Source organism: Pseudopodoces humilis, chromosome 12 (genome assembly GCF_049639895.1).
Source record: "Pseudopodoces humilis isolate 2021_Gansu_Grassland_sample_001 chromosome 12, ASM4963989v1, whole genome shotgun sequence".
NCBI lineage: Eukaryota > Metazoa > Chordata > Aves > Passeriformes > Paridae > Pseudopodoces > Pseudopodoces humilis.
In genome coordinates, this window is record NC_142211.1 from 1,789,482 (window position 1) to 1,814,170 (window position 24,689).

At 40.2% G+C, this 24,689-nt stretch overlaps 1 protein-coding gene across 1 annotated transcript in view; it reads right to left on the reverse strand.

Moving 5' to 3' along the window:
• Positions 1-24,689, reverse strand: part of LOC148183271 (microtubule-associated protein 1B-like) — a 116,818-nt gene that overhangs the window by 22,517 nt on the left and 69,612 nt on the right. The window contains exons 3-4 of the mRNA XM_088061561.1: positions 13,973-14,055; positions 5,606-5,746 (exon numbers count right to left, since the gene is read on the reverse strand). Of these exons, the coding sequence (XP_087917687.1) occupies positions 5,606-5,746; positions 13,973-14,055 (224 nt within the window). The remainder of the gene's footprint in view (positions 1-5,605; positions 5,747-13,972; positions 14,056-24,689) is intronic.

Consider the following 24,689-nt stretch of genomic DNA (forward strand, 5'->3'; position numbering starts at 1 on the left):
ACACGGAGCAAGTAGATTGCTCTTATCACACAACACGCCCATATTAGTAAACTAAATCACCCTGAGATTTTAAAAATAATTACAAACTAGCCTGAAAGTGAAAATTTTAGTCTCACAAATAAAGAACAAAAAGAAGTAACAAGAGCTGAAAAAACTCCACCATATAACCAACTACCAACAGAAAAAACACGCTACGCTCTTTTCACTAATAATTCCTGTCACATCGTAAAGATGAACCGAAAGTAAAAAGCAACCGTATAAAACCCCACACAACAAGTCGCAGAAGCCACTGAAAGAAAAAGTAGATCAAGTCAACTTACAGAACTCAAAGCTGTTCAGCTAGCCCTAGACATTGCTAAAAAAAAAAGTAGCCAAAGCTCTACCTCTACACAGATTCATAAATAGTGGCCAATACTCTGTAGAGATAGTTAAAGAAGTAAAAAAAAGCTAATTAACAACGTAAAAGAAAACCAATTTGAGCTGCTAAAAAGTAAAAAAATATTGCTACCAGGGGAGGGAGACTACCACTAAAAGTCCGCCACATAAATGCCCATGTCCCCAAAAATAGAGCTAATAAGAAACACCAAAATAATAAACAAATAAATCAAGCTGCAAAAATACAAGTGTCAAAAATAGATTTAGATTGAGAACATAAGAAAGAGTTATTCCTAGCCCAATAAGCTCATAATGCCTCAAGTCATCAGAGTAGGAAATACCACCTATAAGTAAACACGAAACCGAAGAGTAGATTTAACCATAGACAATATTTCCCAAGTTATCCATGACTGTAAAACACGTGCTGCGATCAAACAAGCCAAACAGTTAAAGCCCCTCTAGTACAGTGAACAGTAGTCCAAATACAAGTATGAAATTAACTACATCACACTGCCCCAAACCCACCAAAGCAAGCGCTATGTGCTCACAATAGTAAAAACCACCACAAAATAGTTAAAAACCTACCCTGTGCCTCATGCTACAACCCATAACACCATCCTGAAACTTAAAAAGCAAGTCCTTTAAAAACATAGCACCCTTGAAAAAATTAAGTCAAACAATAAAACTCATTTCAAGAACAGCCTTATAAACAGCTGAGCTAAAGAACATAGCATTAAGTGAGTATACCAGATCCCCTTACCATACACCTGCTGCTAAAAAAGTAGAGAAGTACAATAGACTATTAAAAATCACCTTAAAAGCACTAAGTGAAAAATCTTTTTAAAACTGAGAACAACATCTATCAAAAACCACCTAGTTAGTCAACACCAAAAGTTCCACCAACCAAGCAAGTCCTGCCCAATCTGAGTCTTTACATGCAGTAGACAGAAACAAAGTCCCAGTAGTACATGTCAAAAGTCTGCTAAAAAAACCAGTTTAAGTCAATTCTACTTCGAGCACAGACAAACCCATTTGTGGGGTTGTCTTTGCTCAAAGACCAAGTTGTACGTAATAGATAATGCAGAAAGATAAAACACGATGTGTACCTCAGAAAGACCTAATCCTTGAATAAAAAATTACTACCATTGTCTGTACATTAAACCACACAAACATAAAATAGAAGAAAATGTGTGTTAAAAGGATGAGCAAGTAAAAGATAGTGTTTTAAGTAAGTAAAATGAGAGAGTAGAAAATCCTGCAGCTCTCCAGTGTAAGAGTCTAGATTCAGTAGCTTGGTGTAGAGCTTGACAAAGACATGATAGATATATTGCTTGTCTTTTTTAAGTGAAACGGAAATTTCTATGTATGTAAATGTGTGTAGAGTTAGAATGTTAGTTTTAGCAGTAAGTCGACGATATAGAAATAAAAGGTGGAATGTCCTGGGTTGATTATGATGTTAAATTGTATCCCCATTCGTCCACCTAACCCAGACACAAGTTTTGTATTCTTAAAATTCCATCTAAGAGTAAAAGTGAGTGGAAAAGAAGCACCGAGTCTGTTATCAGAGACTGTACTTGCTCCCCCCCCGCATCGGGAGTTTTGACTACAGCACAGACAGACAACAAGACACAGATCGCCTTGGCTTTCCAACTAGCCGGAGCAGAGAGGTCTTCCTAGACTGTTTTCTTTCCCTTTTTCTGAAATGAATCGAACCTGCTCTGGACTGGAGACTCGGAGGAGCACCGAGAGCTTACACCTGTGGACTACAGGGAGCCCAGCCTGGGCAGCAGCATTTTCCAGCGCCAGAAGGACTGATAACAGAGCGAACACCCACAGGAAAGAGACCCTCTGAAGTTTGTCATCTTTTCTGAACGGCGAGATGTTTTGTAATTTAATATCATTCATTTTTATGCTGGGTAGTGCTGTGCCTGTGAAATACAGTTTTTTTCCACTTCTCTCAGAAAAATCTCTTCCCGAACCGGTTGGGGGGTGAGAAAAAAAGGCCACGTGAGTTTGCTTCCTGGAGAGAGCCCCACTGGAAGTTTTCTCCCAAATTTGCCCTAAACCAAGACAAATACATCTTATAAATAAAAAAATATAAATTCAGTGCTAATGAAGAGCCAGAAGAAAAAAGTTATGGCTAAAAACAATCTTGTAATTATTTTTATTTTCAACTCATGGATCACAAAAGTGAAAATCTAGAATAACTCCATTAATTTTGACAGTGTTTGAAAATGTGTCCTAGTTTCAGCCAGGACAGGGCTAATTTTTTACAGTAGTCAGGAGAGGGGCATGTCCAGACCTAATGTTATTCAATACAACCTCATGTCATTGCTAGGGATGGGGGGGAAAGGGATTTTCTCTGGCTTCAGAGGAGAAGGGTGACCTTTTTCTGGTCAGGAGAAAAATGTGGTCAGGAAGAGCCAGTCAGTATTTGTTGAAGTTTTCCATGTAAATAGTTTCCTTGTCTTATAGCTTTTATTATTAATATTCTTGGTGTTAGTGTTAGTTTTCTTATCTCATTGCTGTTTCCAGTAAATTATTCTTTTCTCAACCCATGATCCTCGTCTTTTGTGCTTTCAGTGGGGGTGGAGGGAGAGAGAACAGTGTCTGGTTTGGGACAGTCTTGGTGGGGGCACTAAATTGGGGAGTACCATTCCTAAACCACAGCATCCTAGTATTAACACAGTTTACTGAAATAAAGGCACAGAAAACAAAAAGTTCTATGCCATAGTGTGAAGAGCTATTGCTCTATTCCAGTCTGAACTAAAAACCAATATTTGGTGTTTCCACATTAGTACACAAACATGTAAAGGTATGATATACTTTCTATGTTCTTCCAATTCCACAGACACATTTGACTTTTTTTTAAGCAGGAAAATAGGTCAAATGTAGCCCATTTCTGTTATATTTTCACTTAACAGAGACCACCAAATTATATAAACTTTATAGAACTAATTCAGACATAAAATTCAGTGCAAAATATACCCTTACATGGTATCATGAAAAATACCACAACCTTTTTTGCAGACACTCAATTGCTAGTTCAAGCTATAGAAGTTGTTTTCATAAAGATAATATAGATTAGACTGCAGCTGATTAATTTGAAAGTCTTGGACTATAAACTGAATCAGCAGAAGAAATGGAAATATATATAAAAAAGATGCTTGATTGCAGCAGATCTCTGTGATCCTCTGTGTGCCTTGCTTCCTTTCTTTTTGTTATATAATTTATTTTCAGCACTTACCAATAATAAAATGCAACAAAGACAATGTCTGTAATCAAAATAAAAAATATCATACCAATAACTAAATAAAGCATAAAATATGTATTTTCTTGTTGCTATATTTTATATATTAGTAAAGGCCTGTATGCACAAACCAGCCTTTGAAATAAGTCGTGATATTAAAGGCTAAAGTCCTTGAAACCTTCATGCAGAAGAGAGAGTAAAGCAAAACAATATCCTTGTGTGTAGGAGAAAAAAAATGTAAACCTGTGTGTGTTAGCCAATAGTAGCTTACTCTGCCTGCAGACCCTGTAGAACCCTATAAAAGGTGTGCTAAAGATAGAAATAAACGGCATTCACAATTACTTCTGTGAAGACTGGTGAATAGCTGGCGGTCTCTCAATATTTTCTATCTTTGTTGTATTTAAATGATTTGATAGGAGTATAAATAAATGTCACTCCTATGTCAGACATGTCTTTGTAAAAAAGCAAAGCAAAAAAAAAAAAAAAAGAAAAAAACTTGTCTTAACCAGCACACCCAGATCCCTTTCTGCAGGTTTGCTTTCCAGCCACTTGTCTCACAATCTATACTCATATCTGGCATTACTCCGTCCCAGGTGCAGAATCCAGCATTTGGACTTGTTACATTTCATTGTCCAATGCTCTGATCTCTGTAGATCCCTCTGCAAGGCCTCTTGTCCCTCAAGAGAGTCAATAGCACCTTCCAGTTTGGTATCATCAGCAAATTTGCTAATGGTGCATTTAACTCCTGCATTGAGATCATTGATAAATATATTGAACAGAATTGGCCCTAGAATTGAGCCCTAAGGAACACCATTAGTGACTGGTCACCAGCCAGATATAGCCCCATTTACTACAACCCTTTGAGCCATGCCCTTCAGCCAGTTCTTCACCCAGTCTACCATAAGCCCATTCATCCCATAGCTGGGCAACTTTTCCAGAAGGATGCTGTGAGGGACAGTATCAAAAGCCTTACTGAAATCCAGAAAAACTACATCCATTGCCTTCCTTTCATCTACTAGGTGGGTGACCTTATTGTAGAAAGTCAACAACTTCTCTGGGCAACCTGTTTCAGTGTTTCACTACCCTCATTGGAAAAAAAAATATTTCTTATTTCTAGTCTAAATCAGCCCTCTTTTAGTTTAAAACACTTAAGGCCTTGTCCTATTTCAACAGGCCCTGCTAAAAAGTCTGTCCCCAAATTGATACAGCAAGGTCACACTGGAGCTCATGCAAACTTTTTCAGTGCTGAACTTTCAAAATTCACTCCACTGAAATGCTCCTATTTAATTTTGGGAACTAAATACCTAGGGACACAGCCATATAGATTATTTAAATATATACTTTATGCAGCAGCCAAATTAAGTGTGACAGCTTGTTTACTATGGGTTCCTGTCCTACAGGGACTTTCAGGCACAGTACATTAAGCAAGACAACAAATTGACAAGTCATAAAAGAAACAACATTAAATATTGGTATGTTTCATTCTTATATTTTTGTTCTGTAAATCCCACAAGATTTATAGATTTCACTACCAAAATGTTAAACACTACAGTAAAGAAGCCAAACAGGTAGGTGGTGCAAAAAACTACAGCCATTCCAACAGGTAGTCTGTCTTATTTCATGTTACTTATTACTTATCTGCCATCAGGCAAGAACCTGCTGTCAAATTCAACTGCTTTGCATGTGCACCTTAGATAAACAAGCTGTATATTTTAAACACACCACTGTCTCCTTCCACTGTCAAAATGTTGCTTGGTTTTCTCGAAACTACAATTTAATTCCCCCAATTAAAATGTAATTCTTTATTAAAGCAACTTACATCAAAACTGAAGTAAATGAAATGTTTTTAAAGAAAGCCTATAATAAAGAGTAAAAAGCATCAGCGTTAGCTAATGCTAATTCTAACAAAAGGGCCATTTTTAGTCTCTTAAAAACCTATGCCATCACATGACAATATATGGAACACTTTTCTGAATATACCTCTTGATCTGTGAAGATCTCAATGAAATTATTGAAGGAGAAGGTCCCTGACTGAAGAATGAGTTCCCCTGTGTTTTCAAAGCACTGTCCAGTTAGTACAAGGAGCTTGTGTCTTGCAGCATCTGTGATCATTAAGCGCACCTAAAGAGGAGAGAAACACATCAATAGGAGTTATCATGTGTTTGTACATTCCTCTGAGAACATAAGGTTTACCTCATCTAATTTAAAGCATATTTTGCTCAAAAGCTTCCATAGGACTATCAAAACATTTTCAAGTTATGGAGTGTTTTTATTGTCTGGAGCTTGATGATGGCACAAATAGAGTTGAGTGTTTATGGGTAAGAATCACGACAAAGGCAAACAAGGCAGATATCCTGGTGGGAGTCTGTTATAGACCACCCAACCAGGATGAAGAGGCAGATGAAATATTCTATAAGCAACTGGTAGAAGTCTCACAACTGCTAGACCTTGTTCTCCTGGGAGACTTCAATTTACCAGATATCTGCTGGAAATACAATACAGCAGAGAGAAAACAGCCTAGGAGATTCTTGGACTGTGTGGAAGAAAACTTGCTGACACAGCTGGTGAGGGAGCCAGCTAGGAAAGGCACCTCCCTGGACTTGCTGTTTGTGAACAGAGGACTGGTGCATGATGTGATGGTTGGAGGCTGTCTTGGGCATAGCGATCATGAAATGATTGAGTTTTCAATTCTCAGAGAAGTAAGGAGGGGTGTCAGCAGAACTGCCGCCTGGGACTTCTGGAGGGCAGACTTTGGCCTGTTAAGGAGACTGGTTGAGAAAGTTCCTTGGGAGGCAGTCCTGAAGAGCAAAGGAGTCCAAGGAGCCTGGAAGTCTCTCTCACCTTTTTGCTACCTTTATTATTATTATTATATCTTATTTGTTTCAATTGTTAAACTGTTTTTATCTGAACCCATGATTATTTTTCTTTTCTTGATTCTCCTCCCCATACCACCGGGGGGGGGGGGGGAAGCGTGCAAGTGGCTGCATGGTACTTAGTGGCCAGTTGGGGTAAAACCATGGCAAGTGAAAAAGAGAAAGGAAATAAAAGTAATTACACAAGGGAAAATAGAGTAAGGAGCAGAAGAGAACAAAATTTGAATGAAAAAGTATATATTCCTTCCATAACTCTTGTTGAATTTTAATAACACTGTATCAGGACACCGTTGGGCAACTGTATCCTATATGCTAATATGTCAGACTGTTTTTGGGAGGTCAATTTTCTTTTCCCAGTGTACAGCATTACTTGTCATTCTGTTACAAAAACGTCACTAAAAAGTAACAGCCTTAAATCACGCATAAAAGTTGCATATTTAGACTCATTCTGTTCAACTCCCTACAAAGTTAAAGGATGTTTCTGTTTCACCATAATTATAATCAAGCACTCAAATACAGTCACATGTACTGTTTACATCTCATGATACCACTATCGACACTATAACTTTTTTAAGTGTACCAGCCTAAGACCTTTTTCAAAACAATAATAAATTATGTAGATACCTGATTGCTCAAAGGAACTTGCAGTGGAGAAATAAACTTCTGCATTTTGAAATAACTGTTAAATATTTTAAACAAGAGCTTTGTTATTTTATTTTACCCTCACTATAGTTAGTAATAATTACTATTTCCCTCCAGAGGGAGATTTACTTGCATGCTAAGAAAAATCCATATATTCAGTATACTTCTGTATACTTCTATACAGTTCAGTAAACTTTTTTGCAAATGTTGATGGGTTGACCTTCAGTGGCTGCCATGACCTCACCAAGCCTTTTTATGACATATCGTATATAGTGTCCTATGACTTCATGCTCTTGTAAAAAGTCACTTTCCAGCTTTTTTGTAGGTTCCCTTTAGATACAAAAAAAGCTGCTATAAGAAGCCTTCCCTTCTCCATGCTGAACAGTCCCAATTATCTCAGTCCATCTTCATTGGTGAGGTGCTACAGCCCTCTTATCTTCATGGTCCTCTGGACTCTCCAACAGGCTGATTCCCTTACTGTGCTCAAGACCCCAGAGCTGAATGCAGTACTCTAGGTTAGGCGGGGTCTCTCGAGAGCAGAGCAGAGGGAGAGAATCACCTCCCTGAATCTGCTGGTAATGCTTCTTTTGATGCAGCCCAGGATATAGCTGGCTTTCTCAGCTGCAAGCACACATTCTCAGGTCACGTCAAACTTCTCATCAAACAGCAACCCCAAGTCCACATCAGCCCAGACTATATTGTGCTTGGGATTGCCCTTACCCAGGTCCAGGACCTTGCTCTTGGCCTTGTTGAACTTCATAAGGTTTGCACATACCCACCTCTCAGGCCTGTCAAGGTCCCTCTGGGTGGTATCCCATCCTACTGGCATTTCTGGATGGCCCTTCCCTGGACTCACTCCAGCAGGTCTATGTCTTTTATGTTGGGAGCTCCAGAACTGGATGCAGTACTCCAGGTGGGGTCTCACGAGAGTGGAGCAGAGGGACAGAATCACCTCCTTTGACCTTCTGATCATGCTTCTTTTCATGCAGCCCAGAACATGGTTGGCTTTCTGGGCTGCAAGTTCACATTGTCGGCTCATGTCTAGCCTCTCATCCACCAGCACCCCCAAATCCTTTCTTGGCAGGACTGCTCCAAATCCATTAATTCCTTGTCTTGTATTGATACCAGGGGTTGCCCCTACCCAGGTACAGCACCTTGCACTTGGTCTTATTAAACTTAATGAGATTTCCATGGTCCCACTTCTCAAGCTTGTCCAGGTCTCTCTGAATGGCATTCTGTCCTTCAGGTTTGGCAACCACACCACTCACCTTGGTGTCATCTACAAACTTGGTGAGGGGGCACTTAATCCCCCTGTCTGTGTCACTGATGAAGATATTAAATAGCACTGGTCCCAGTACAGATCCCTGAGGAACACCATGTGTCACCAGTGTCCATCAGGACATTAAGCTGTTGACCACTACCCTCTGGATGTGATCATTCAACTAACTCCTCATCCACTGAACAGTCTACCCATCAAATCTATATATCCAATTAAGAGAGAAAGATGTTGTGAGGGATTGTATCAAAAGTCTTATAGAAGTCCAGATGGATGGCATCCTTAGCCCTCCCATTGTCCACTGATGCAGTCACTCCATTATAGAAGGCCATAAGATTGGTCAGGCAGGATTTGCTCTTGGTGAAGCTGTGCTGGCTGTCTCAAATCACCTCCCTGTCCTCCATGTCTCTTAGTATAGCTTCTAGGAAGATCTGTTCCATAATCTTCCCAGGCACAAAGATGAAGTTTGTAGTTCCTGGGTGTCCTGGGGTGACTTTATGATGCTTGTATCCCCAATTGCCTTGTTTATGTTACATATTAAGTTCTGCATCTTTAAGACTGGTTCTGAGAGTGAAGAGGGGGGAAGAAGAAAAGTGCAGTTTGTGTTCAGAAACAGCAATCACTCTCCCAAAGGCTGCTCCGGATTGTGTTGTCTGCAGCACAGACAGCGGGACAGAACTCTCCTTTGCTTTTAGTTAGTTTTTCGCTAGCTGAGGCAGAGAAGTTCCCAGATGTTGGAGTCAGAGGCACAGAGTGTGTGCCCTTATCTTTGATACCTGGCTCTGACATCCAAGAAAACACTGAATTTCATATAACACCATGGAAACAACTGTTAAAGTTAAGTAGAAAAACTAGGAGTGTGAGTGTGTAAGTCAGAGAGTTTTCTTAAGTCACTAGGTGAAAAAGTTAGAGTTTAAGGTTTAAGCTCTTTTAAAAAACAAAAGACAAGATGGAGGATTTAGGGTGTTGTCGCTTCTTCCTTCTTCATCTTCTTCTTCTAGAGGTTTTTGAGTAGTAATAAATGATTGGATAAAAAGTGCCACAGTGCAGCACACAGGTGTTGGGTCATTGGGTCACTAAGAAAAATAATTTACTTGGCATTTGTTAATTGGATAAATAGACATATAAAAGACCTTGAAGAAGTTATTTGTTAGCCATTTTGCACCTTTCTATCTTAGTGCATATAGCTCCTTGTACTCTGTATATATGTAATATAAATAAGAGAAGAATAAACAACCAAGTCTGAACAAGAGAAAACTGCCTCTCTCTCATCAATCTCAGTCCAAGGGGGAAAAAGAACCCAGCCACAAGTGTCCCATCTGGACAAAGTGGTGCCCAATGTAGGGCTCTCAGTCCAAGGTGACTGTTTTTTTTTCTTCCTTTTCCTTGGATCTGTTCAAACCTGCTCTGGACAGAAAATCCAGAAAAACCCCAGGAGCTCATTCCTGTGGCCCACTGGGGCCTGGGCCTCAGCACTTTCCAGCACTGAAGGGACCAATGAGAGACTGAGCGAGCCGAGCTACACAACATGAAAAGGACTTTTCTGGATTTGCCATCTCACCGAACAGTGAGACATTTTATTGTTTAATATTATTCAATTTCTGTTAAATAAACAGTTTTTTCCACTTTTCTCCAAGGAAATCTTTTTCCCAAACCAGCTGCAGCAGGGGCGGCTTGAATTTGCTTTCTGGAGGGACCTCATTCAGAGGTTTTCTCCCAAATTTGCCCTAAACCAGGACACTGGGGTCATCCCTTCTATTCTTTGTAAGATGGGTGTGATTTTTCCTTTTTTCTTGTTCACCTTACTGCCACAACTTTTCCAATATCATGGTGAGTGGCCTGGCCACTACATTAGTCAATTCCCTCAGGACTCTGGAATGCATCTCATCAGGTCCCATAGACATATATATTCAAGTTCCTTAGGCTGTCACAGGCCTAATGTTATCTTACAGTGGGAGGGACTTTACTCCTCCAGTCCTCATCTTATAGTCCATCTGTGGATACTAAATGCAAAAAGCAAGCAGGGAACAGAGCCTGTGTGAAACTAAGTCACACAGGCTTCTCACTCTGGCCTGGGAAAGCATAAGAAGGAATCCAAACAGTCCTTGGTAAAGGACAACAATCTTCAAGTGTTGTTTAGTCAAGGGGTGGTGTTCCACTTTACCAATGATGGTGATGTGTTGCTTTAATGACCAATGAGAGTTTTACCTCTTGGACCTTCTCAAACATGTGTATAAAAGATTAAGAATAATAAACTTTGCTCTCTTGGACAATGCAGCTAAGGGAGTCAGTGTCGTGCTTATCGCTGTTCCTAATATAGTGCTACATCCATCCACTTGAGAGGTGTAGGAATAGAGACTGCAGTTTGAGGAAGCTGACCTGAACTGGCCAAAGGGGTATTCCATGCCATAGAATGTCATGCTCAGTATATAAACTGGGAGGAGTTGGACAGGAAGGGACTAACTGGGCACTGGCCAGTGGATGATGAGCTATTGTATTGTGCATAACTTCTTTCTCTTGGGTTTTATTATTCTCTCTCTCTCCTTTTCATTACTTTTATTATTGTTACTATTATTTTTTACTATTTTATATTTAATTTTGTTTCAATTATTATACTGTTCTTATTTCTACCCATGAGGTTTAATTATTTTTAAGGGTTCTTTTTCCCCAGTGTGGAGTGAGTGGCTGCATGTGTCAAGACTTAAAGAATGCAGTGAAATGTCTCAAAACACTGTGAAAGAAGGAAGTTCCCATAAGATAAGCCACCAAAACAGGCACAGCTGGCAAAGAGGAAGGTGTTAATTCCAGGCCTAAATGGAGGACAAAGTTTGGAATAAGGACACTAGACAAAATTGTACTGTAGACACTTGTGATAAGCACAGATGTCAAGAAAAGGAAGATGCCAGGCCTGGTGAGGCAGATGTGGGTAACCTATTCAGACAAAAATTCCTACCATGGCAAACTGTGAGAAAGGAAGGAAGTCCTTTAACACATGCCAGCCCAAGTTGTGGGAACACCACCTATGCTCTGTAGATACCTGGGACTTGGACTGTGTAAGTGGTACCTCCAGAAGAAAACCAGTGGACCCCCACCACTAAGAAGACCAGAAGAGGAAAGGCCAGCAGGATGCCACAGGGACCCACATGGTGGTGGCTATCTCTCTACTTAATCTGTCTTTTTCTCTCTTTCTCCCCCCACCTTCCCCATTTATTGTTAAATAAAATCCATACTATTGACTTTGGCATATGGTCGCATTTGCACCTTAATTTGGGTGGAGGCATCTTTTAATAATTTGATCCTAAAAATATGGTACTTAGTTCCTGCTGGGATCAAACCATGAAAGTTTCTTCCTATTTGTGTTTGATATCACTTCATGTTGGTAAATAAGTAGATTTTTTGACAAAGTACTGCAAGCAGAGTGTCTTGGTTTTGTGTGGCCTGGTTCTTGGGGGGAGGGGGGCACAGAAGTGGCTTCTATGAGAAGCCACTAGAAGCTTCCACCATGTCTGGCAGAGCCAATCCCTGATGGCTCTGAGGATGGACATGCCACTGGCCAACTCTGGGCTGATTAGAGATGGTGGTAACACCTCTGTGATAACATATTTAAGAAGAAAGAAAAACAAAAAAATTGTTGTGCAGTTTTAATTCCAGCCAAAGAAGAGTGGAGTGAGAACACTTGAGAAGAACAACTATGTAGATACTAAGGTCAGTGAAGATGGAAGGTGAGGAAGTGCTCCAGGCACCAGAGCCAGGATTCCTCTGCAGCCTGTGGTGAAGACCACAGTGAAGCAGACTGTCCTCCTACAGCCCATGGAGGTCCACGGGGGATGCAGAGATCCATTTGCAGCCCATGGAGGAGGTGCCCACGCTGGAGCAGATGGATGCCTGGAGAAGGCTGTAATTCTGTGGGAGACCCATGGAGAGAGGGGCCCTGCTCTCAGGCCTGTCCTTGAAGGACTGCACCCCATGGAAGAGTGACCCACGCTACAGCAGTTTTGGGAGGACTGTTGCTCATGAGATGGAACCATGTTGGAGAAGTGTGGGGGCGGAGGAACCCGCTGATCCAGAGATCCTGGCACTCCCCTGGAGGCAAGATACTTTACTGTAAGAGAGAGAAAAGTGACCCTCCCAGAAAGCTTTGAGTTAGTTATGTTAAATTGTTACACTCCATTGGTGTTCTCCCCTGCCGTCCCACCCCGATACATGTATCCCAGTTTCCCCCCACCCCTCTCCTCCCCTATAAATACCCCAAGTTTTCCCCTGTTTGAGAGAGCAGCTGTCACCGGCTCCCTTCACCAAAGGCTCTGCCTGAATAAAGGCTAGGTCTAAGTGGAACGCCATACAGCTCTCTAGTCCCTTCTTCCGTGTCGCCTGCACGGTGCTGCCGAGCCGAGCCAAACTGAAATCACTTGCCGAGCTGAGGACGCGCCTGCGCTCCCGGGCAGTCCTTTTCAGGACAGCTTCTTCAGGGAAGTCGCGGCACAACCTCCACCGCCTCAGCAGAGAAGTTCACAGAGAACTGTCTCCTGTGGTAGGGACCCCATGGTGCAGCAGTGGAATAACTCGTCTCCATGAGCAGTGAAAGAAACAACAGGTGATAAAAATACCAAAACCCCCACTCCCTGTCTCCTTGCACTGTCAGTGGGAAGGTGGGAGAGGTTGGGGGGGGGGGGAAGGTGTTTTTAAGGGTTTATTTTACTTCTCATTATCCTGCTCTGATTTTGTTAGTAATAAATTCACTTTATATCTCTCAGTTGAGCCTGTTTTGCCCTTGGAGTGTTTTCTCCCCATCCTTAACTCACAAAGCCTTTGTTAAATTTTCTCTCCTCTGTCCAGCTGTAGCACAGGAGGGTGAGTGAGTGGATTTTGTGGGTGCCTGGCATCTGGCAACTGTCAAACCACCACACAGAGTCATTTCATTTCCCAATGGAATGCTTCTCAGCGCTAGCTAGCAATGTAATTATTACTAATTTTTACAACTTTCAATATCACTAGCTAAATTTGTCAATTTTTTCTTTGAACTACGTCTTCAGTTCTTTGGCTCTACTCTAGCAAGTTCATGAATAATTGATAGAACTCTTCTGGGCACTCTTCAGAGTCCATTGATCATGTCATACAGTTTTTGAAGGACAGATCACATAGATCAACCTAGCGTCACCAGCAGATAGATGGTCATTCTTCCCGAGGACCTAAATTTATCTCAAGGAACTGGATTTCTTTTTAGGCACTTTTTCATATGCAAAAAAGGCAGCCAGAGCTACCAAACAATGGAGGAACAGAAGAAAACCAGCTATAGTTTCACCACAGCTGTCTTCATCAAGAAAAGAATATGGTGTGTTATGAGGAAATGAGTGCTGGCTAAGTGGTGTGTTCCTGTCCTGTCTTTGAAGCTTTATCAGAAGTCCAGAAAAACAGGAAAAAATCAAGGGGCTTTTTGGATGTTTTTGATATTTGCTTCTAACATGTCCTTTTGTCTGCAGTTAGGAGCTTCTCTCAACCTGTCCACTTAATGGAGCTTTTATGACACATCCAGTGAAATATTTCTGACTGACTTACCTCAGTGCTAACTACTTCATCTGAGGGATTGATTAGGACTACAGTTTCTAAGACATCACTTCTGTGGTGAAGAATCTTCTGACCTGAAAGCACAGAGAGGAAAAAGAAGACATTAAATTCAACCAGTGTGGTTTAAACCAGTGCTTTCCCAGAACTACTTTTATGTTCCACTGTGGGACAGCCCTCAAGTTACCCAAGACAGTGCACACTGGCTACAGCAACTACTGTGCTGGCTCATGTTTTTAGGAATACCCATGGCATGTGGTCTTATGGGCCAGAAACAGCACTCTAGAAAATTCATAGAATCACAGAATTGTTTAGGTTGGAAGGGACCTTAAAGATGATCTCATTCCTACCCCCTGACATCGACAAGGACACCTTCCACTAGACCAGTTGGCTCAGGGTCCCATCCAACCTGTCCTTGAACAATTCCAGGAATGGGGCATCCACAACTTCTCTGGGAAACATGCTCCAGTGCCTCACCATCGTCACAGTAATGAAAGTCTTCCTAATATCTAATCTAATCTAATCCTACTCTCAGTTTGAAATCATTCCCACCTCGTCCTATCACTACTAATGCCATGATGATATTTTGCCTTTTCTTTTTATATACCTTTTATGTATTCTCAGTATTCTTGGTATACATACTTGCAATTTGTGAGGTAAGGGTCTGTTGTGATGTAGAGTCCACAGGCAGGTCCAAAGGAGAGTCGCTTTATTCCAAAAACCTGTCCTTTTTAAGCAATTAGCCAGTTATCAGCTACATAGTTTTAAATCACAACAAACATAATTCAACCAACCACCATACACCATGATGTGAACATGTGATGGTTACATAACTTGTTTTTCTACCTCTAATTCAGCAGTCACGTTCCCATATTTCTTTTCTGCTTAGCCAAAGTATCAGGCCTGAACCATGATTTTACAAGGCCTTCCCTTTGTAAGGTTTTACCTATATGCAACAGTAATTCTTTAGCCTGACATTTCAGCTTAGGCCCAGTATTCTACTAGGCAAGAAGACCAACCATCCTAAAGGCCTCACAATTGGAAGCTGGAAAGCGTAACACTATCTTGAGAAACTAAGACTCTCTCTGGAACATATTTTGTAAACTATGCTCAAGCCCCATCTGGGAGGAATACTTTAGATTAGGGAGATGTCACACCATTCATTTAAGCTTCTCATTTGGGAATCTTTGTCAGACATGCTAATTTGCAAGGTCTATAAAATTGTATACACAGTATACCAGGTGTGTGCATTTTGGCATATTCCACCTTGACGAATTGTTGCACCATAAAGATCCTTATTAAATACTGAGGTAAAAACTCTTTTATCCCTTAACTGTGTCTGGCTCATAATTCTAGGACCAGTGAAAAAGGCATCACTACATGTCCTTGTAAAAAGTCCTTCTCCAGTCCTTTTGTAGGCTCCCTTCAGGTACTGAAAGGCCATATGAAGGTTACCCCAGAGCCTTCTCTTCTCCAGACTGAGCAACCCCAATTCTCTCAGCCTTTCCTCATAAAAGAGGTGCTCCGTCCTTCTAATCATCTTTGTGGCCCTCCACTGGACTTGCTCCAACAGGTCAATGCCCCTACTATGCTGAGGACCCCAGAGCTGAATGCAGTACTCTAGATGGGGTGTCTCAAGAGCAGAGTAGAGGGGCAAAATCACCTCCCTTAACCTGCTGATCACACTTCTTTTCATGCAATCCAGAACATAGTTGGCTTTCTGGGCTGCAAGTGCACATTGATGGGTCATGTCAAGCTTCTCATCCACCAACACCCCCAAAAGTTCTCCTCCTCAGAGCTGCTCTCAATCCATTCTCTTCCCAGGCTGTATTTGTGCTTGGAATTGCCCTGACCCAGGGGCAGGACCTTGCTCTTGTCTTTGTTGAATTTCATGAGGTTTGCAGAGGCCTACGTCTCAAGCCTGTCAAGGTCCCTCTGGATGGCACCCCTTCCCTCCAGCGTGTTCACTGCACCACAAAGATTGGTGTAATTGGCAAACTTGCTGAGGGTGCATTCACTTCCACTGTCCATGTTACTGACGAAGATGTTAAACGGCACCAGTTCCCATATCGACCCCTGAGGAATGCCACTTATCACTGATCTGCACTTGAACATCAAACCGTTGACCAAAACTCTTTGAGAGGGACCATCCTATCAATTCCTTATCCACCGCAAGAGTAGTCCATCTGTCACATCCATGTCTCTCCAGTTTAGAGAGAAGGATGTCATGAGTCACAGTGTCAAATATTTTGCACAATTTCAGAGGCGAGTGTAGTGGTCTTGACCATGTAAATGTGCCTATTTAGAGCTTCATGTGTGACTGCTTCCTTCTTCCACTCCTTGGCATCAATAACATTATCTTACAGGGTGGGGTGCTGGTAGTTGATTTTTGTAAGAGTAACTCAGGCTTACTGCTCAGGCTGATACTCAGATGCTCAGCTGGAATGAAGGAAAGTCTTCCTCAGAAAGACTTTTATCAAACAGAAATGAAGTATCATAGTGTGGGAGTAGAAAGCAGCAACAGCCTTTTACAAACTGGCAAGATACTGAGACTTATTAAACTACAGATTAAGTGGGAGAATCTGAGACTTGCGCAGAAGATCTGGAGTTGCTTTAAAGTAACTCTACCGAGTTTTTGCAGCTTATCTCTACACATTGGACAAAATATTATTGTGACACATCAAAGGAAGAAAAGAAGACATTTCCAGGTTGCACAGAAATGGTTGACTAGCTAGATTGTATCCACCTCTAGTTTCTGTAAACTAGGTTAAAATCCTATCTAAAGACTTCTGGAAAAAAAAAATCTGTTTGTAAGTATTTCCTCATCCTTGATTTTATTAAGTAAAGCTTCAAATTAAAACCAGATATGAATAAAGAGACTTGGCTGCTGCTTGATTCAGAATCAGTCCAATACAAAGAAGAAGTAAATACCACATGACAGTTGTGTAAAGGGTGATTTCCATGTGCATCATTCTAGTTCCCACAGCCATGAAATCCTATTGCTCACCTATACAGCCAAATATTGATGACATTTATGGTAGAATTACTGAGATTGAGATGGTGTCTAACATTTTCTAGACAAGTGACTGAAAAGGTTCCTAATTTACACATTCGATCTTTTCAGGATGATCAAGCATCATGATCATGGGGCCCACTTTTTATGGTGATTGTGTTGCAGCAAATTTTGTGCAAAACCAAAATGTAAATGAATAGCAAGGGAAAGAAAGCAAGTCCTACTTCAAGTCTTGTTTAACCAAGGATCACTACTGACACACTTCTTACTGACTATGCTGGTGCAACAGCAGCCCATGGGCATGCATGCTGTAGGGAACAAGCTACTCAACAGAGGGCTTCCCCCATCAGTCCTTCCTGCCATCCTGGATGGACACCAGTGCTAACTTGCTCCCCATCAATGCCATTCCCACACAAATTAAATTCAGAATAACCTATTTGCAGAGGAAGCAGATGATGTGGTGTGATGTGATGATACTGGCAGAAAGGGCAAAGGGACAATATGTTTTCTCTAAAGACTGAAGGGGAAATTAAAGCAACCTGCATGGTTTTCTAATGGAAGACTGGCATTGGCCCTAATAACACAGCTGAGATTTAAGGATGAATTTTCCACATAAACACGCAGTTTACACATTTCAGAAATCCTATCTGCTTCTGAGCTCTCAATCCTTATTTGACAATGGGCCAGTCTAGGTGACTTGTCTAGGTGTCTACCAGACTGCCCTTCTTCCTCAAGGCTGCATCTCAGGATGTGAGAGGAAAGAATACATGTCCCTTTAAGGCAGATTAGATCATAATTGTCTATTGTGAGACATTTTTTTGGTGGTGTTTGTTTTAGATCAGACCATTGTCTGTGATAACCTGTTGAGGAAAATGAGAACTCACATAAACAGCAGAGGGCTCCGTACATTTTTGAGTTCAGTTCTCGTGTTTCAACATACCATATTGAAGCCATAAAAATAAATCACAGAATCACAGATGCCTACAAATCACTGGTTGCCTACAATCCCACTCAGGCCACAGAAGGATAGCATGCATGACTTCAGTTTTTATACCGTTGTAAACTTTTGACTGTTCTGTGTTGTCACTGGTGTGTCAAGACTGGGCTCTGACGGTGTGTCTGACCTGACTGAAATCAATAATACTGTGTTAAAGCTGGAAAAAAAGAAGAAAAATAACAGCAGTTGATACAGACAGTAGAACAAAGAGTATTATACTCACTTGATAAGGATAGTAGAACAAAACAACATTTTACTCTTATCAAGGACAATAGAACACAACAGCACAGCCTTGGAGAAATAAAGGATGTAACTTAGGCAAACAGAAGTCAAGCAAAACGCAAACAGGATACCAGCTCAGCTCTGCAAGGCTGACAAAGCAGAAGTTATGCAAAACAACGATATTGCTCTTACTCAAAAGTGGGGGGCAAGGAACAGCTGTTTAAACAGGACACCGGACTTGAAGACAGACCCCAAAGAACCATATAAAGACTTCTGATAAGGGGTGAAACGATGTAAAATAAAGTCAAGTAAGCAGGGATAGCTAATGAATATGTAATCAGTGTGTATTAAAAAAACTGTTCACCTGACGCTCAGGGCACTCTATTAGAGGAAGGATCCTCCCAGTGACCAGCATGCTGTAGTAAAGAATGCCTGCTTTCTAATACTCAAAACTGTGTTAGAAAGTTTCTATCTGGCTAATTTCGGTATCACAGTATTATGTGACCTCATTTAACCAACCACAGTCAATAGCTGTGCCATATGGAAGCAAAACACGAGGGTTGTATTAGCATGTAGCAGTGCTCCAAGGCAAGATGAGCGGGTATAGGAACATATTGCTTAAGTGTCCTGTGATATATGAGCCATACACTGTGATGTTCCCTTTGTTGTTAGAGAAGCCTTTGTCCTGATGTACATCCGGCTACTCAGCACTTCACTATTTTAGACTCAGAGAAATCACCAAAAGGCTTGGCTGAGTGTTGAGGATGTTCCATTGGTACTGTTTTAAAATCGTTTATAGGATCAGTATGCTATATTTTAGGACTAAATTTCTCTAACTTTATTAATGCTAGTTATCAGTTTGTCCTGTTAGGTGACAATTTCGTATCAAGTAACTGTGAGGTTTTTCTCTCCACTTTAAAAAAATCACCATTTTGTCCTGTAATAGCTAGAGGAGGTAAAAATAATGGTGTTTTCACAGCCCTTTGTAATTCTAAACAAAGAAAAACAGGACCAATGAAGCCATATTGACCCAAAGCATGCTTCAAATTTTATTTACAGATCTTTAGGTACAGGATACTGTCATGGTTTTAAAGCAGTAACTAAAAAAAATCACTAGAAAACTTATTTTTTGTTGTGAGATATGTATTAGAACAAGAGCAAAACAGGCTTAAAACTTAAAAGGAACAAGGAAAGTTTATTAACAAAAATTACAAGAATAAGAAACCAGAATAAAACTTCTAGAACAACTCTTTTCTCCCCTACTACCCAACCATTCTCTTGTTCACATGACAACATAGAGACAAAAAACTTTGGTGGTTAAAACATTCTCAGTTTTTTCTATAATTCGTTCATCAGTCTTTGTAGAGAAACAGAAGACTTCTTCTGTTAATTTATGGAGTTTTTCACAAGAAAACTATTTTTCTTCATAGCTTTCTATTTCTCTGATGCCAGCTGCCCGGAAATTCTGCCATCAGTTCACTTTTCCTATTTCACATCACTCTGAGGTGTGTTATGGGTCAAATGAGTCTAGGGATGTCATTTTTAAGGATGAGTTATTCAAGGGCAAAAGTTCTCTTCATCTGTTTTTGTGAGCCTCTTGGAAACAGAAGTTCTCTCTTTGCTTCTTAAAGGCTACAAATCTTCAACTATTACTTCTCCCCCTCTGTTCCAGTATCTCACAGTATCACAACTACTTCACCATTTGCTCAAAATTCACACTTTGAATCACTCCATTCCACCCAATATACTCTGTCATGAATTAAAGGAGTTTTTTCAGGATCCTACTGTTCATCTCCATAGTCTTTAACAGAAAAATTTTCAGCTTATTAAAGCATCTCTTTCTTTCTCTACCTCCACTGAAGCTTAATTCTTTTCTTCACTGTCTTTTATAGTTTATGGGGTCTCTTTACATGTTGAACACTCTCTCTCTCTCTCTGGAAAAAAAGATTAATCTGCAAGTCTCATCTGGGTAACGAAAGAGTTAAAATTTTGCCCAGGCTTTGTAGATGGTCCCTCTGCCAGAGCAGTGGCTAGAGCTGTTTGCGATGGAAGATAACTTTTATGGCTGTTCTGGGAGAGTGTGGCCACTGTCTCAGCATGCTGCAGATCAATGGCTTACTCTTTTTACTCAGCAGTCTCTGATAAAACTCAGCAGCGGCAGAAAACTGCAGCTGAGCTGGGAGACCTGGCCTGACCCGGCCCCTGGGCCCGCACGTCTTTCCCCCTCCCCCTCCCCCCCCCCCCCGCCCCCCGCCGCCTTGTCCGGCCTGGTAGGGGGGGGAAGACGCTGAGCCGGAGCCTGTTACCTTTTCAGAAGCCAGAAACCAAAGAGATCAATAAATTCTCAGACTTACATCTTAAAGTAGGTGTTCACAGGTTGATCTCACTTTTCAATGGTCAAAATCACTGCCAGTTCTCAGAAATGGCTAATAATTGGTCAGGAGAAAAACTCCCATCAGCCTCCAGCAGTTTCAACTTCTCTAGCTCCTAAAGCTAACCTTAAAGGTGCAGAACTTGATATATATATAAAGCAAGAGATTGAAAATACCAGTATTAGAAAGTCACCCCAGGACAGATGCCCATTCATAAATGGAAGGATGAGACCCCTTAGGATAACGTCACCATATCCTTTGAACAACATCTGAAAACAATACTGTTCCCTAGTTATGTGTCAAAGTTCTGCAAAGTCCAGCAAAATATTACAGTGCAACTAACATCTGAACCAAATGAGCACATCTAGAAGATGCTCATGCGTGGAGAGTCACAGAGCCATTTTAACGTAGACATCTGAATCTGCAGGATGTAAACCAGCATGTATTTAAGAACTCATTTTCCTCTGAATATTTAAAGTCAAAGTATATATTTTCTGGAACCACTAAAGTAGTCAAAAAGTTATGGGCTTTTTTTTAATGAGATAGCACTGATATAATTTTCAAAGGTTCTATCACTACCATTAACCTGTAGCACCATTTATAAGGAAACTTTCAGATATTATTTATCTTACTGGGATCTATAAATCTTTGCAACTATTTAAAATTGAACTAGTATTTATAGCTTTCTTGTTGAACACAGACAAGTAGCTCAATCTAATACATATTGGATGTGGCACTCGGTGCCATAGTCTAGTTGTGCTGTTAGGACATAGGTTGGACTAAATGATCTTGGAGGTCTCTTCCAACCTAGTCATTCTGTTGAATTCTGTTGAATAGAAAGAAAAGCAATAATTCACAAATTAAATATACTTGCTGATGCTTTTGATCCTGACATAACATAATGCCCCCTGAAACAACTGAAGTGTCATGTGAACCAGTTATTTATGTTTCTATAGACCAGAGAAGTTATAAAGTGTTGAGATGAAATTATTTCCTAACACCAGCTCTGTGTTTTGTAAAACAAAATGTGACAAACTCAAGTACACTTTAGCACTGTGGCATTATAAGCATAGGTTTTCAGAGCCAAAATTTTCCAGTAGTGGCTGTTTAATAGATAGACAAAAATTTCCTGACCTCATCTAGACAAATCTCTCAGAAAACCATATTTTTGATATGGTGTAATACCCAGCATATTCTGAAACCACTCACATGAATGACCTACCACTTAATTCTTTGGGTCAGGACAATCTAAAAAAATAAAAAAGTTGAGAATTATTCTGTAGTATTTAGCCTTCATTTCCTTTAGTTAAATATTCCTATTTTTGCCTTTTTGTCCTTTATAGTAGCATTGCTCCATCTGCTTTGCTAATTACACTGCTTCAGTACTTGCATACTGGCAATGTAACATACCTTTGCCATAGATAATTCAGGACAATAGATCAAATTAAAATTAAAAATTGTGAAACAAGAAAAAATTACATTGATAAGAAAAGGATCATGCTATAATTTTTCAATTGATTTGCCATGGCCTCCTAGTTTCTTCAAACACTTAGACAGTCAAAATTCCAGGACTAGAACTGATGCCAAGATGATTTTTTGCCTTTTCTTTTATATGCCTTTTATATAACTTTTATGCATCCCCAGTACTCTTAGCATGCATACTTGTAATTCCTTAAGCCTGATAACTTAGCATAGCCCTAGTATTTTGTTAGGCCAGGAGACCAAGCATCCTAAAGGCCTCATAGTAGGCGACCAGAAAACCCTGCACTATCTTGGGAAACCAAGGTCCTCTCTAGAAGATATCCTGTAAACTAGAGATTTGGCCCATCCAGTGGGGAATTCCTCGAATGGGGGAATATCACGCCATTCATCCAGGCCTCCCATTTGGGCATCCTTGTTAGATATGCTGATTTGTAACGTCTATAAATTGTATATGCGATCTATCGTTGGTGCATCACGATGCATTCCACCTTGTGAAGTGGAGGACCAATAAGGATCCTTATTAAAATGCTGAGGCAAAAACCCCTTATCCCTTAACCGTGTCTGGCTCCCAATTTTTTAAGACCAGGAAAAGGCATGAGTTGTTGGCAACTCCACTGGGATGAGAGAGACCCTGAAACTTGCAGTTCTTGGACTGAGAAACATACTCACTTTGCCTCCTTTGCCGGCATATTATGGTGAAACAGAGAAATTAAGAATTAGGAATCAAGCATAAAGAAATGCTTTGACTAGAAGAAGAGGGCTGCCAAAACCATATGAAATGCTTACTGCTCCCACAAGAGCAGGAAGAGAGCAAGGCTACAAGATAAGATAAAGAGCTAGAATGTGCAAACAGGATGCAAGGACAAAGGCACCACAGTATAAGGGGATCCTTTGGACCCCTAAGCCGAGAGAAATGGTATCAAAGTCCGAAAGATGGTCAAAGGACTAAAAGGAGCATGCGCAAGGAGAAAAGGTGAAAAGTTCAACTGAGAGGAAAATTGCTGATTTCATCCCAAAGACTCCCAGACGACCACCAGTGACCAACAAGGAGCAGTGCACAGCCGCAAAGAGGCGTGGAGCTAATTTTAATATGAAGTGGGGACAGGCGGGGTTAGGAAATGAATATGTATTTGGTGTATTGTGTAACCCTAGTTTGTAGAGAATAAAAAGAAGGGCAAGTCTCCAGGGTGTGCATATTTTTGGAGGAGCTATCTCCCCATGCACCTCAGTGCTGAATAAATTAATACCTGTAAGAAATTAAGTGGTGATTTGTGTCAATCAAATGACACTCACCCCTGTATGTGTGTCTGCGAGCAACTCAGAGACCATGGGATTATTACAAAGAAAAGTTTTGAAAATTAGCTAAAATAAAGCATGGAAATAAAGTTTAACAAAATAATTATATAACAATAAGCTTTTAGATAACAGCTTGTTCCAACAACAAAATTTTAAACTTTAAACTACCTTGTTTCCTTTGAATAAACTAGTTTTAAGAAAAATTTGTAATCACTTAAAGGGAAGACCAACAGAAGCTAAAAAGCTCTACAAAAGCATTTTGAAACATGCTAACTTTGAGTTTTGTAATAACTGAGGAAAGAGCCTATGAAGGTATTTTTAGACAGGTTAGCTTTAAGTTGTGAAATGATTGAAAGAAAGCTTGCAAAATATATGCTGACTAACAAAATATATGCTTAGTTAAACAAACTGCTAATAGCAAAAGATATTTTAAGAGAAAGATGACAGACTAAGGAGACATCAGACCATCTCGGACCACCTCCTCAACAGATGTCCAAGAACCACAACTGCTGATTATGAAGAAAAAGCAAGTAGAAAATAACTGAAGATTTGAGGAAGTGCCTAGAATGGCATAAGATGCTAACCTCTGAGACCTCAATTTGTGCGTTGCTTAGGGTAGAGGCCCTCAATGCACCCAGTGTGCTGTAAAAACTTGCTTACCTTTGTTATAGATACATATTATATTATTGGCTTTTCATAAATATTAAAATTAATGTTATATGTATAAGGTTAGAAAACTTTGCTGTATTAATATAGTTTCTTGTATTTCTGTTATTGATGAAACTTAGAAATAGTGGTGATAGTAAAAGATTTTAAAATCATAGAAAATTTGGGGAGTTGGAAAGAAAGTTAGTCTTGGCAAGCCCTGGGAAAAGCGTTAAAAGCAGGCCCTGGGAAATGTTAGGCTTTGTGCTTGCTAAGATCATGTGAAACTGCACCTGTGTAGTCAGTATATGATGCATGATATAATTGTTAGATGTGATTAGATATAATTATTGTTTAAAGAATCATGAGAAACTATGTTAGGGGTTTGAGGTGGGATCATGAGAAATCCATGCTTGGGTAAAATCAATGTATACAATAGAACAATGTAAGTTTAATAATTAATATGTAAGTTATATAATGATAGAGTATAAAAACATGTTCAGCTCAAAACCAAGTCAGGTCAGATTTGGGTATGTATACCCCTGACACCCAGAGCTCTTAATAAAGCACCTTCATATAATCATTCTGTGATTAAGTGATCCTGAACGGTAAAGTGGTATAATATATATATGTTAAGCTGTAGCATGGTATTAAAATAAAAGCTACTTTAACCCAGAGACTGAA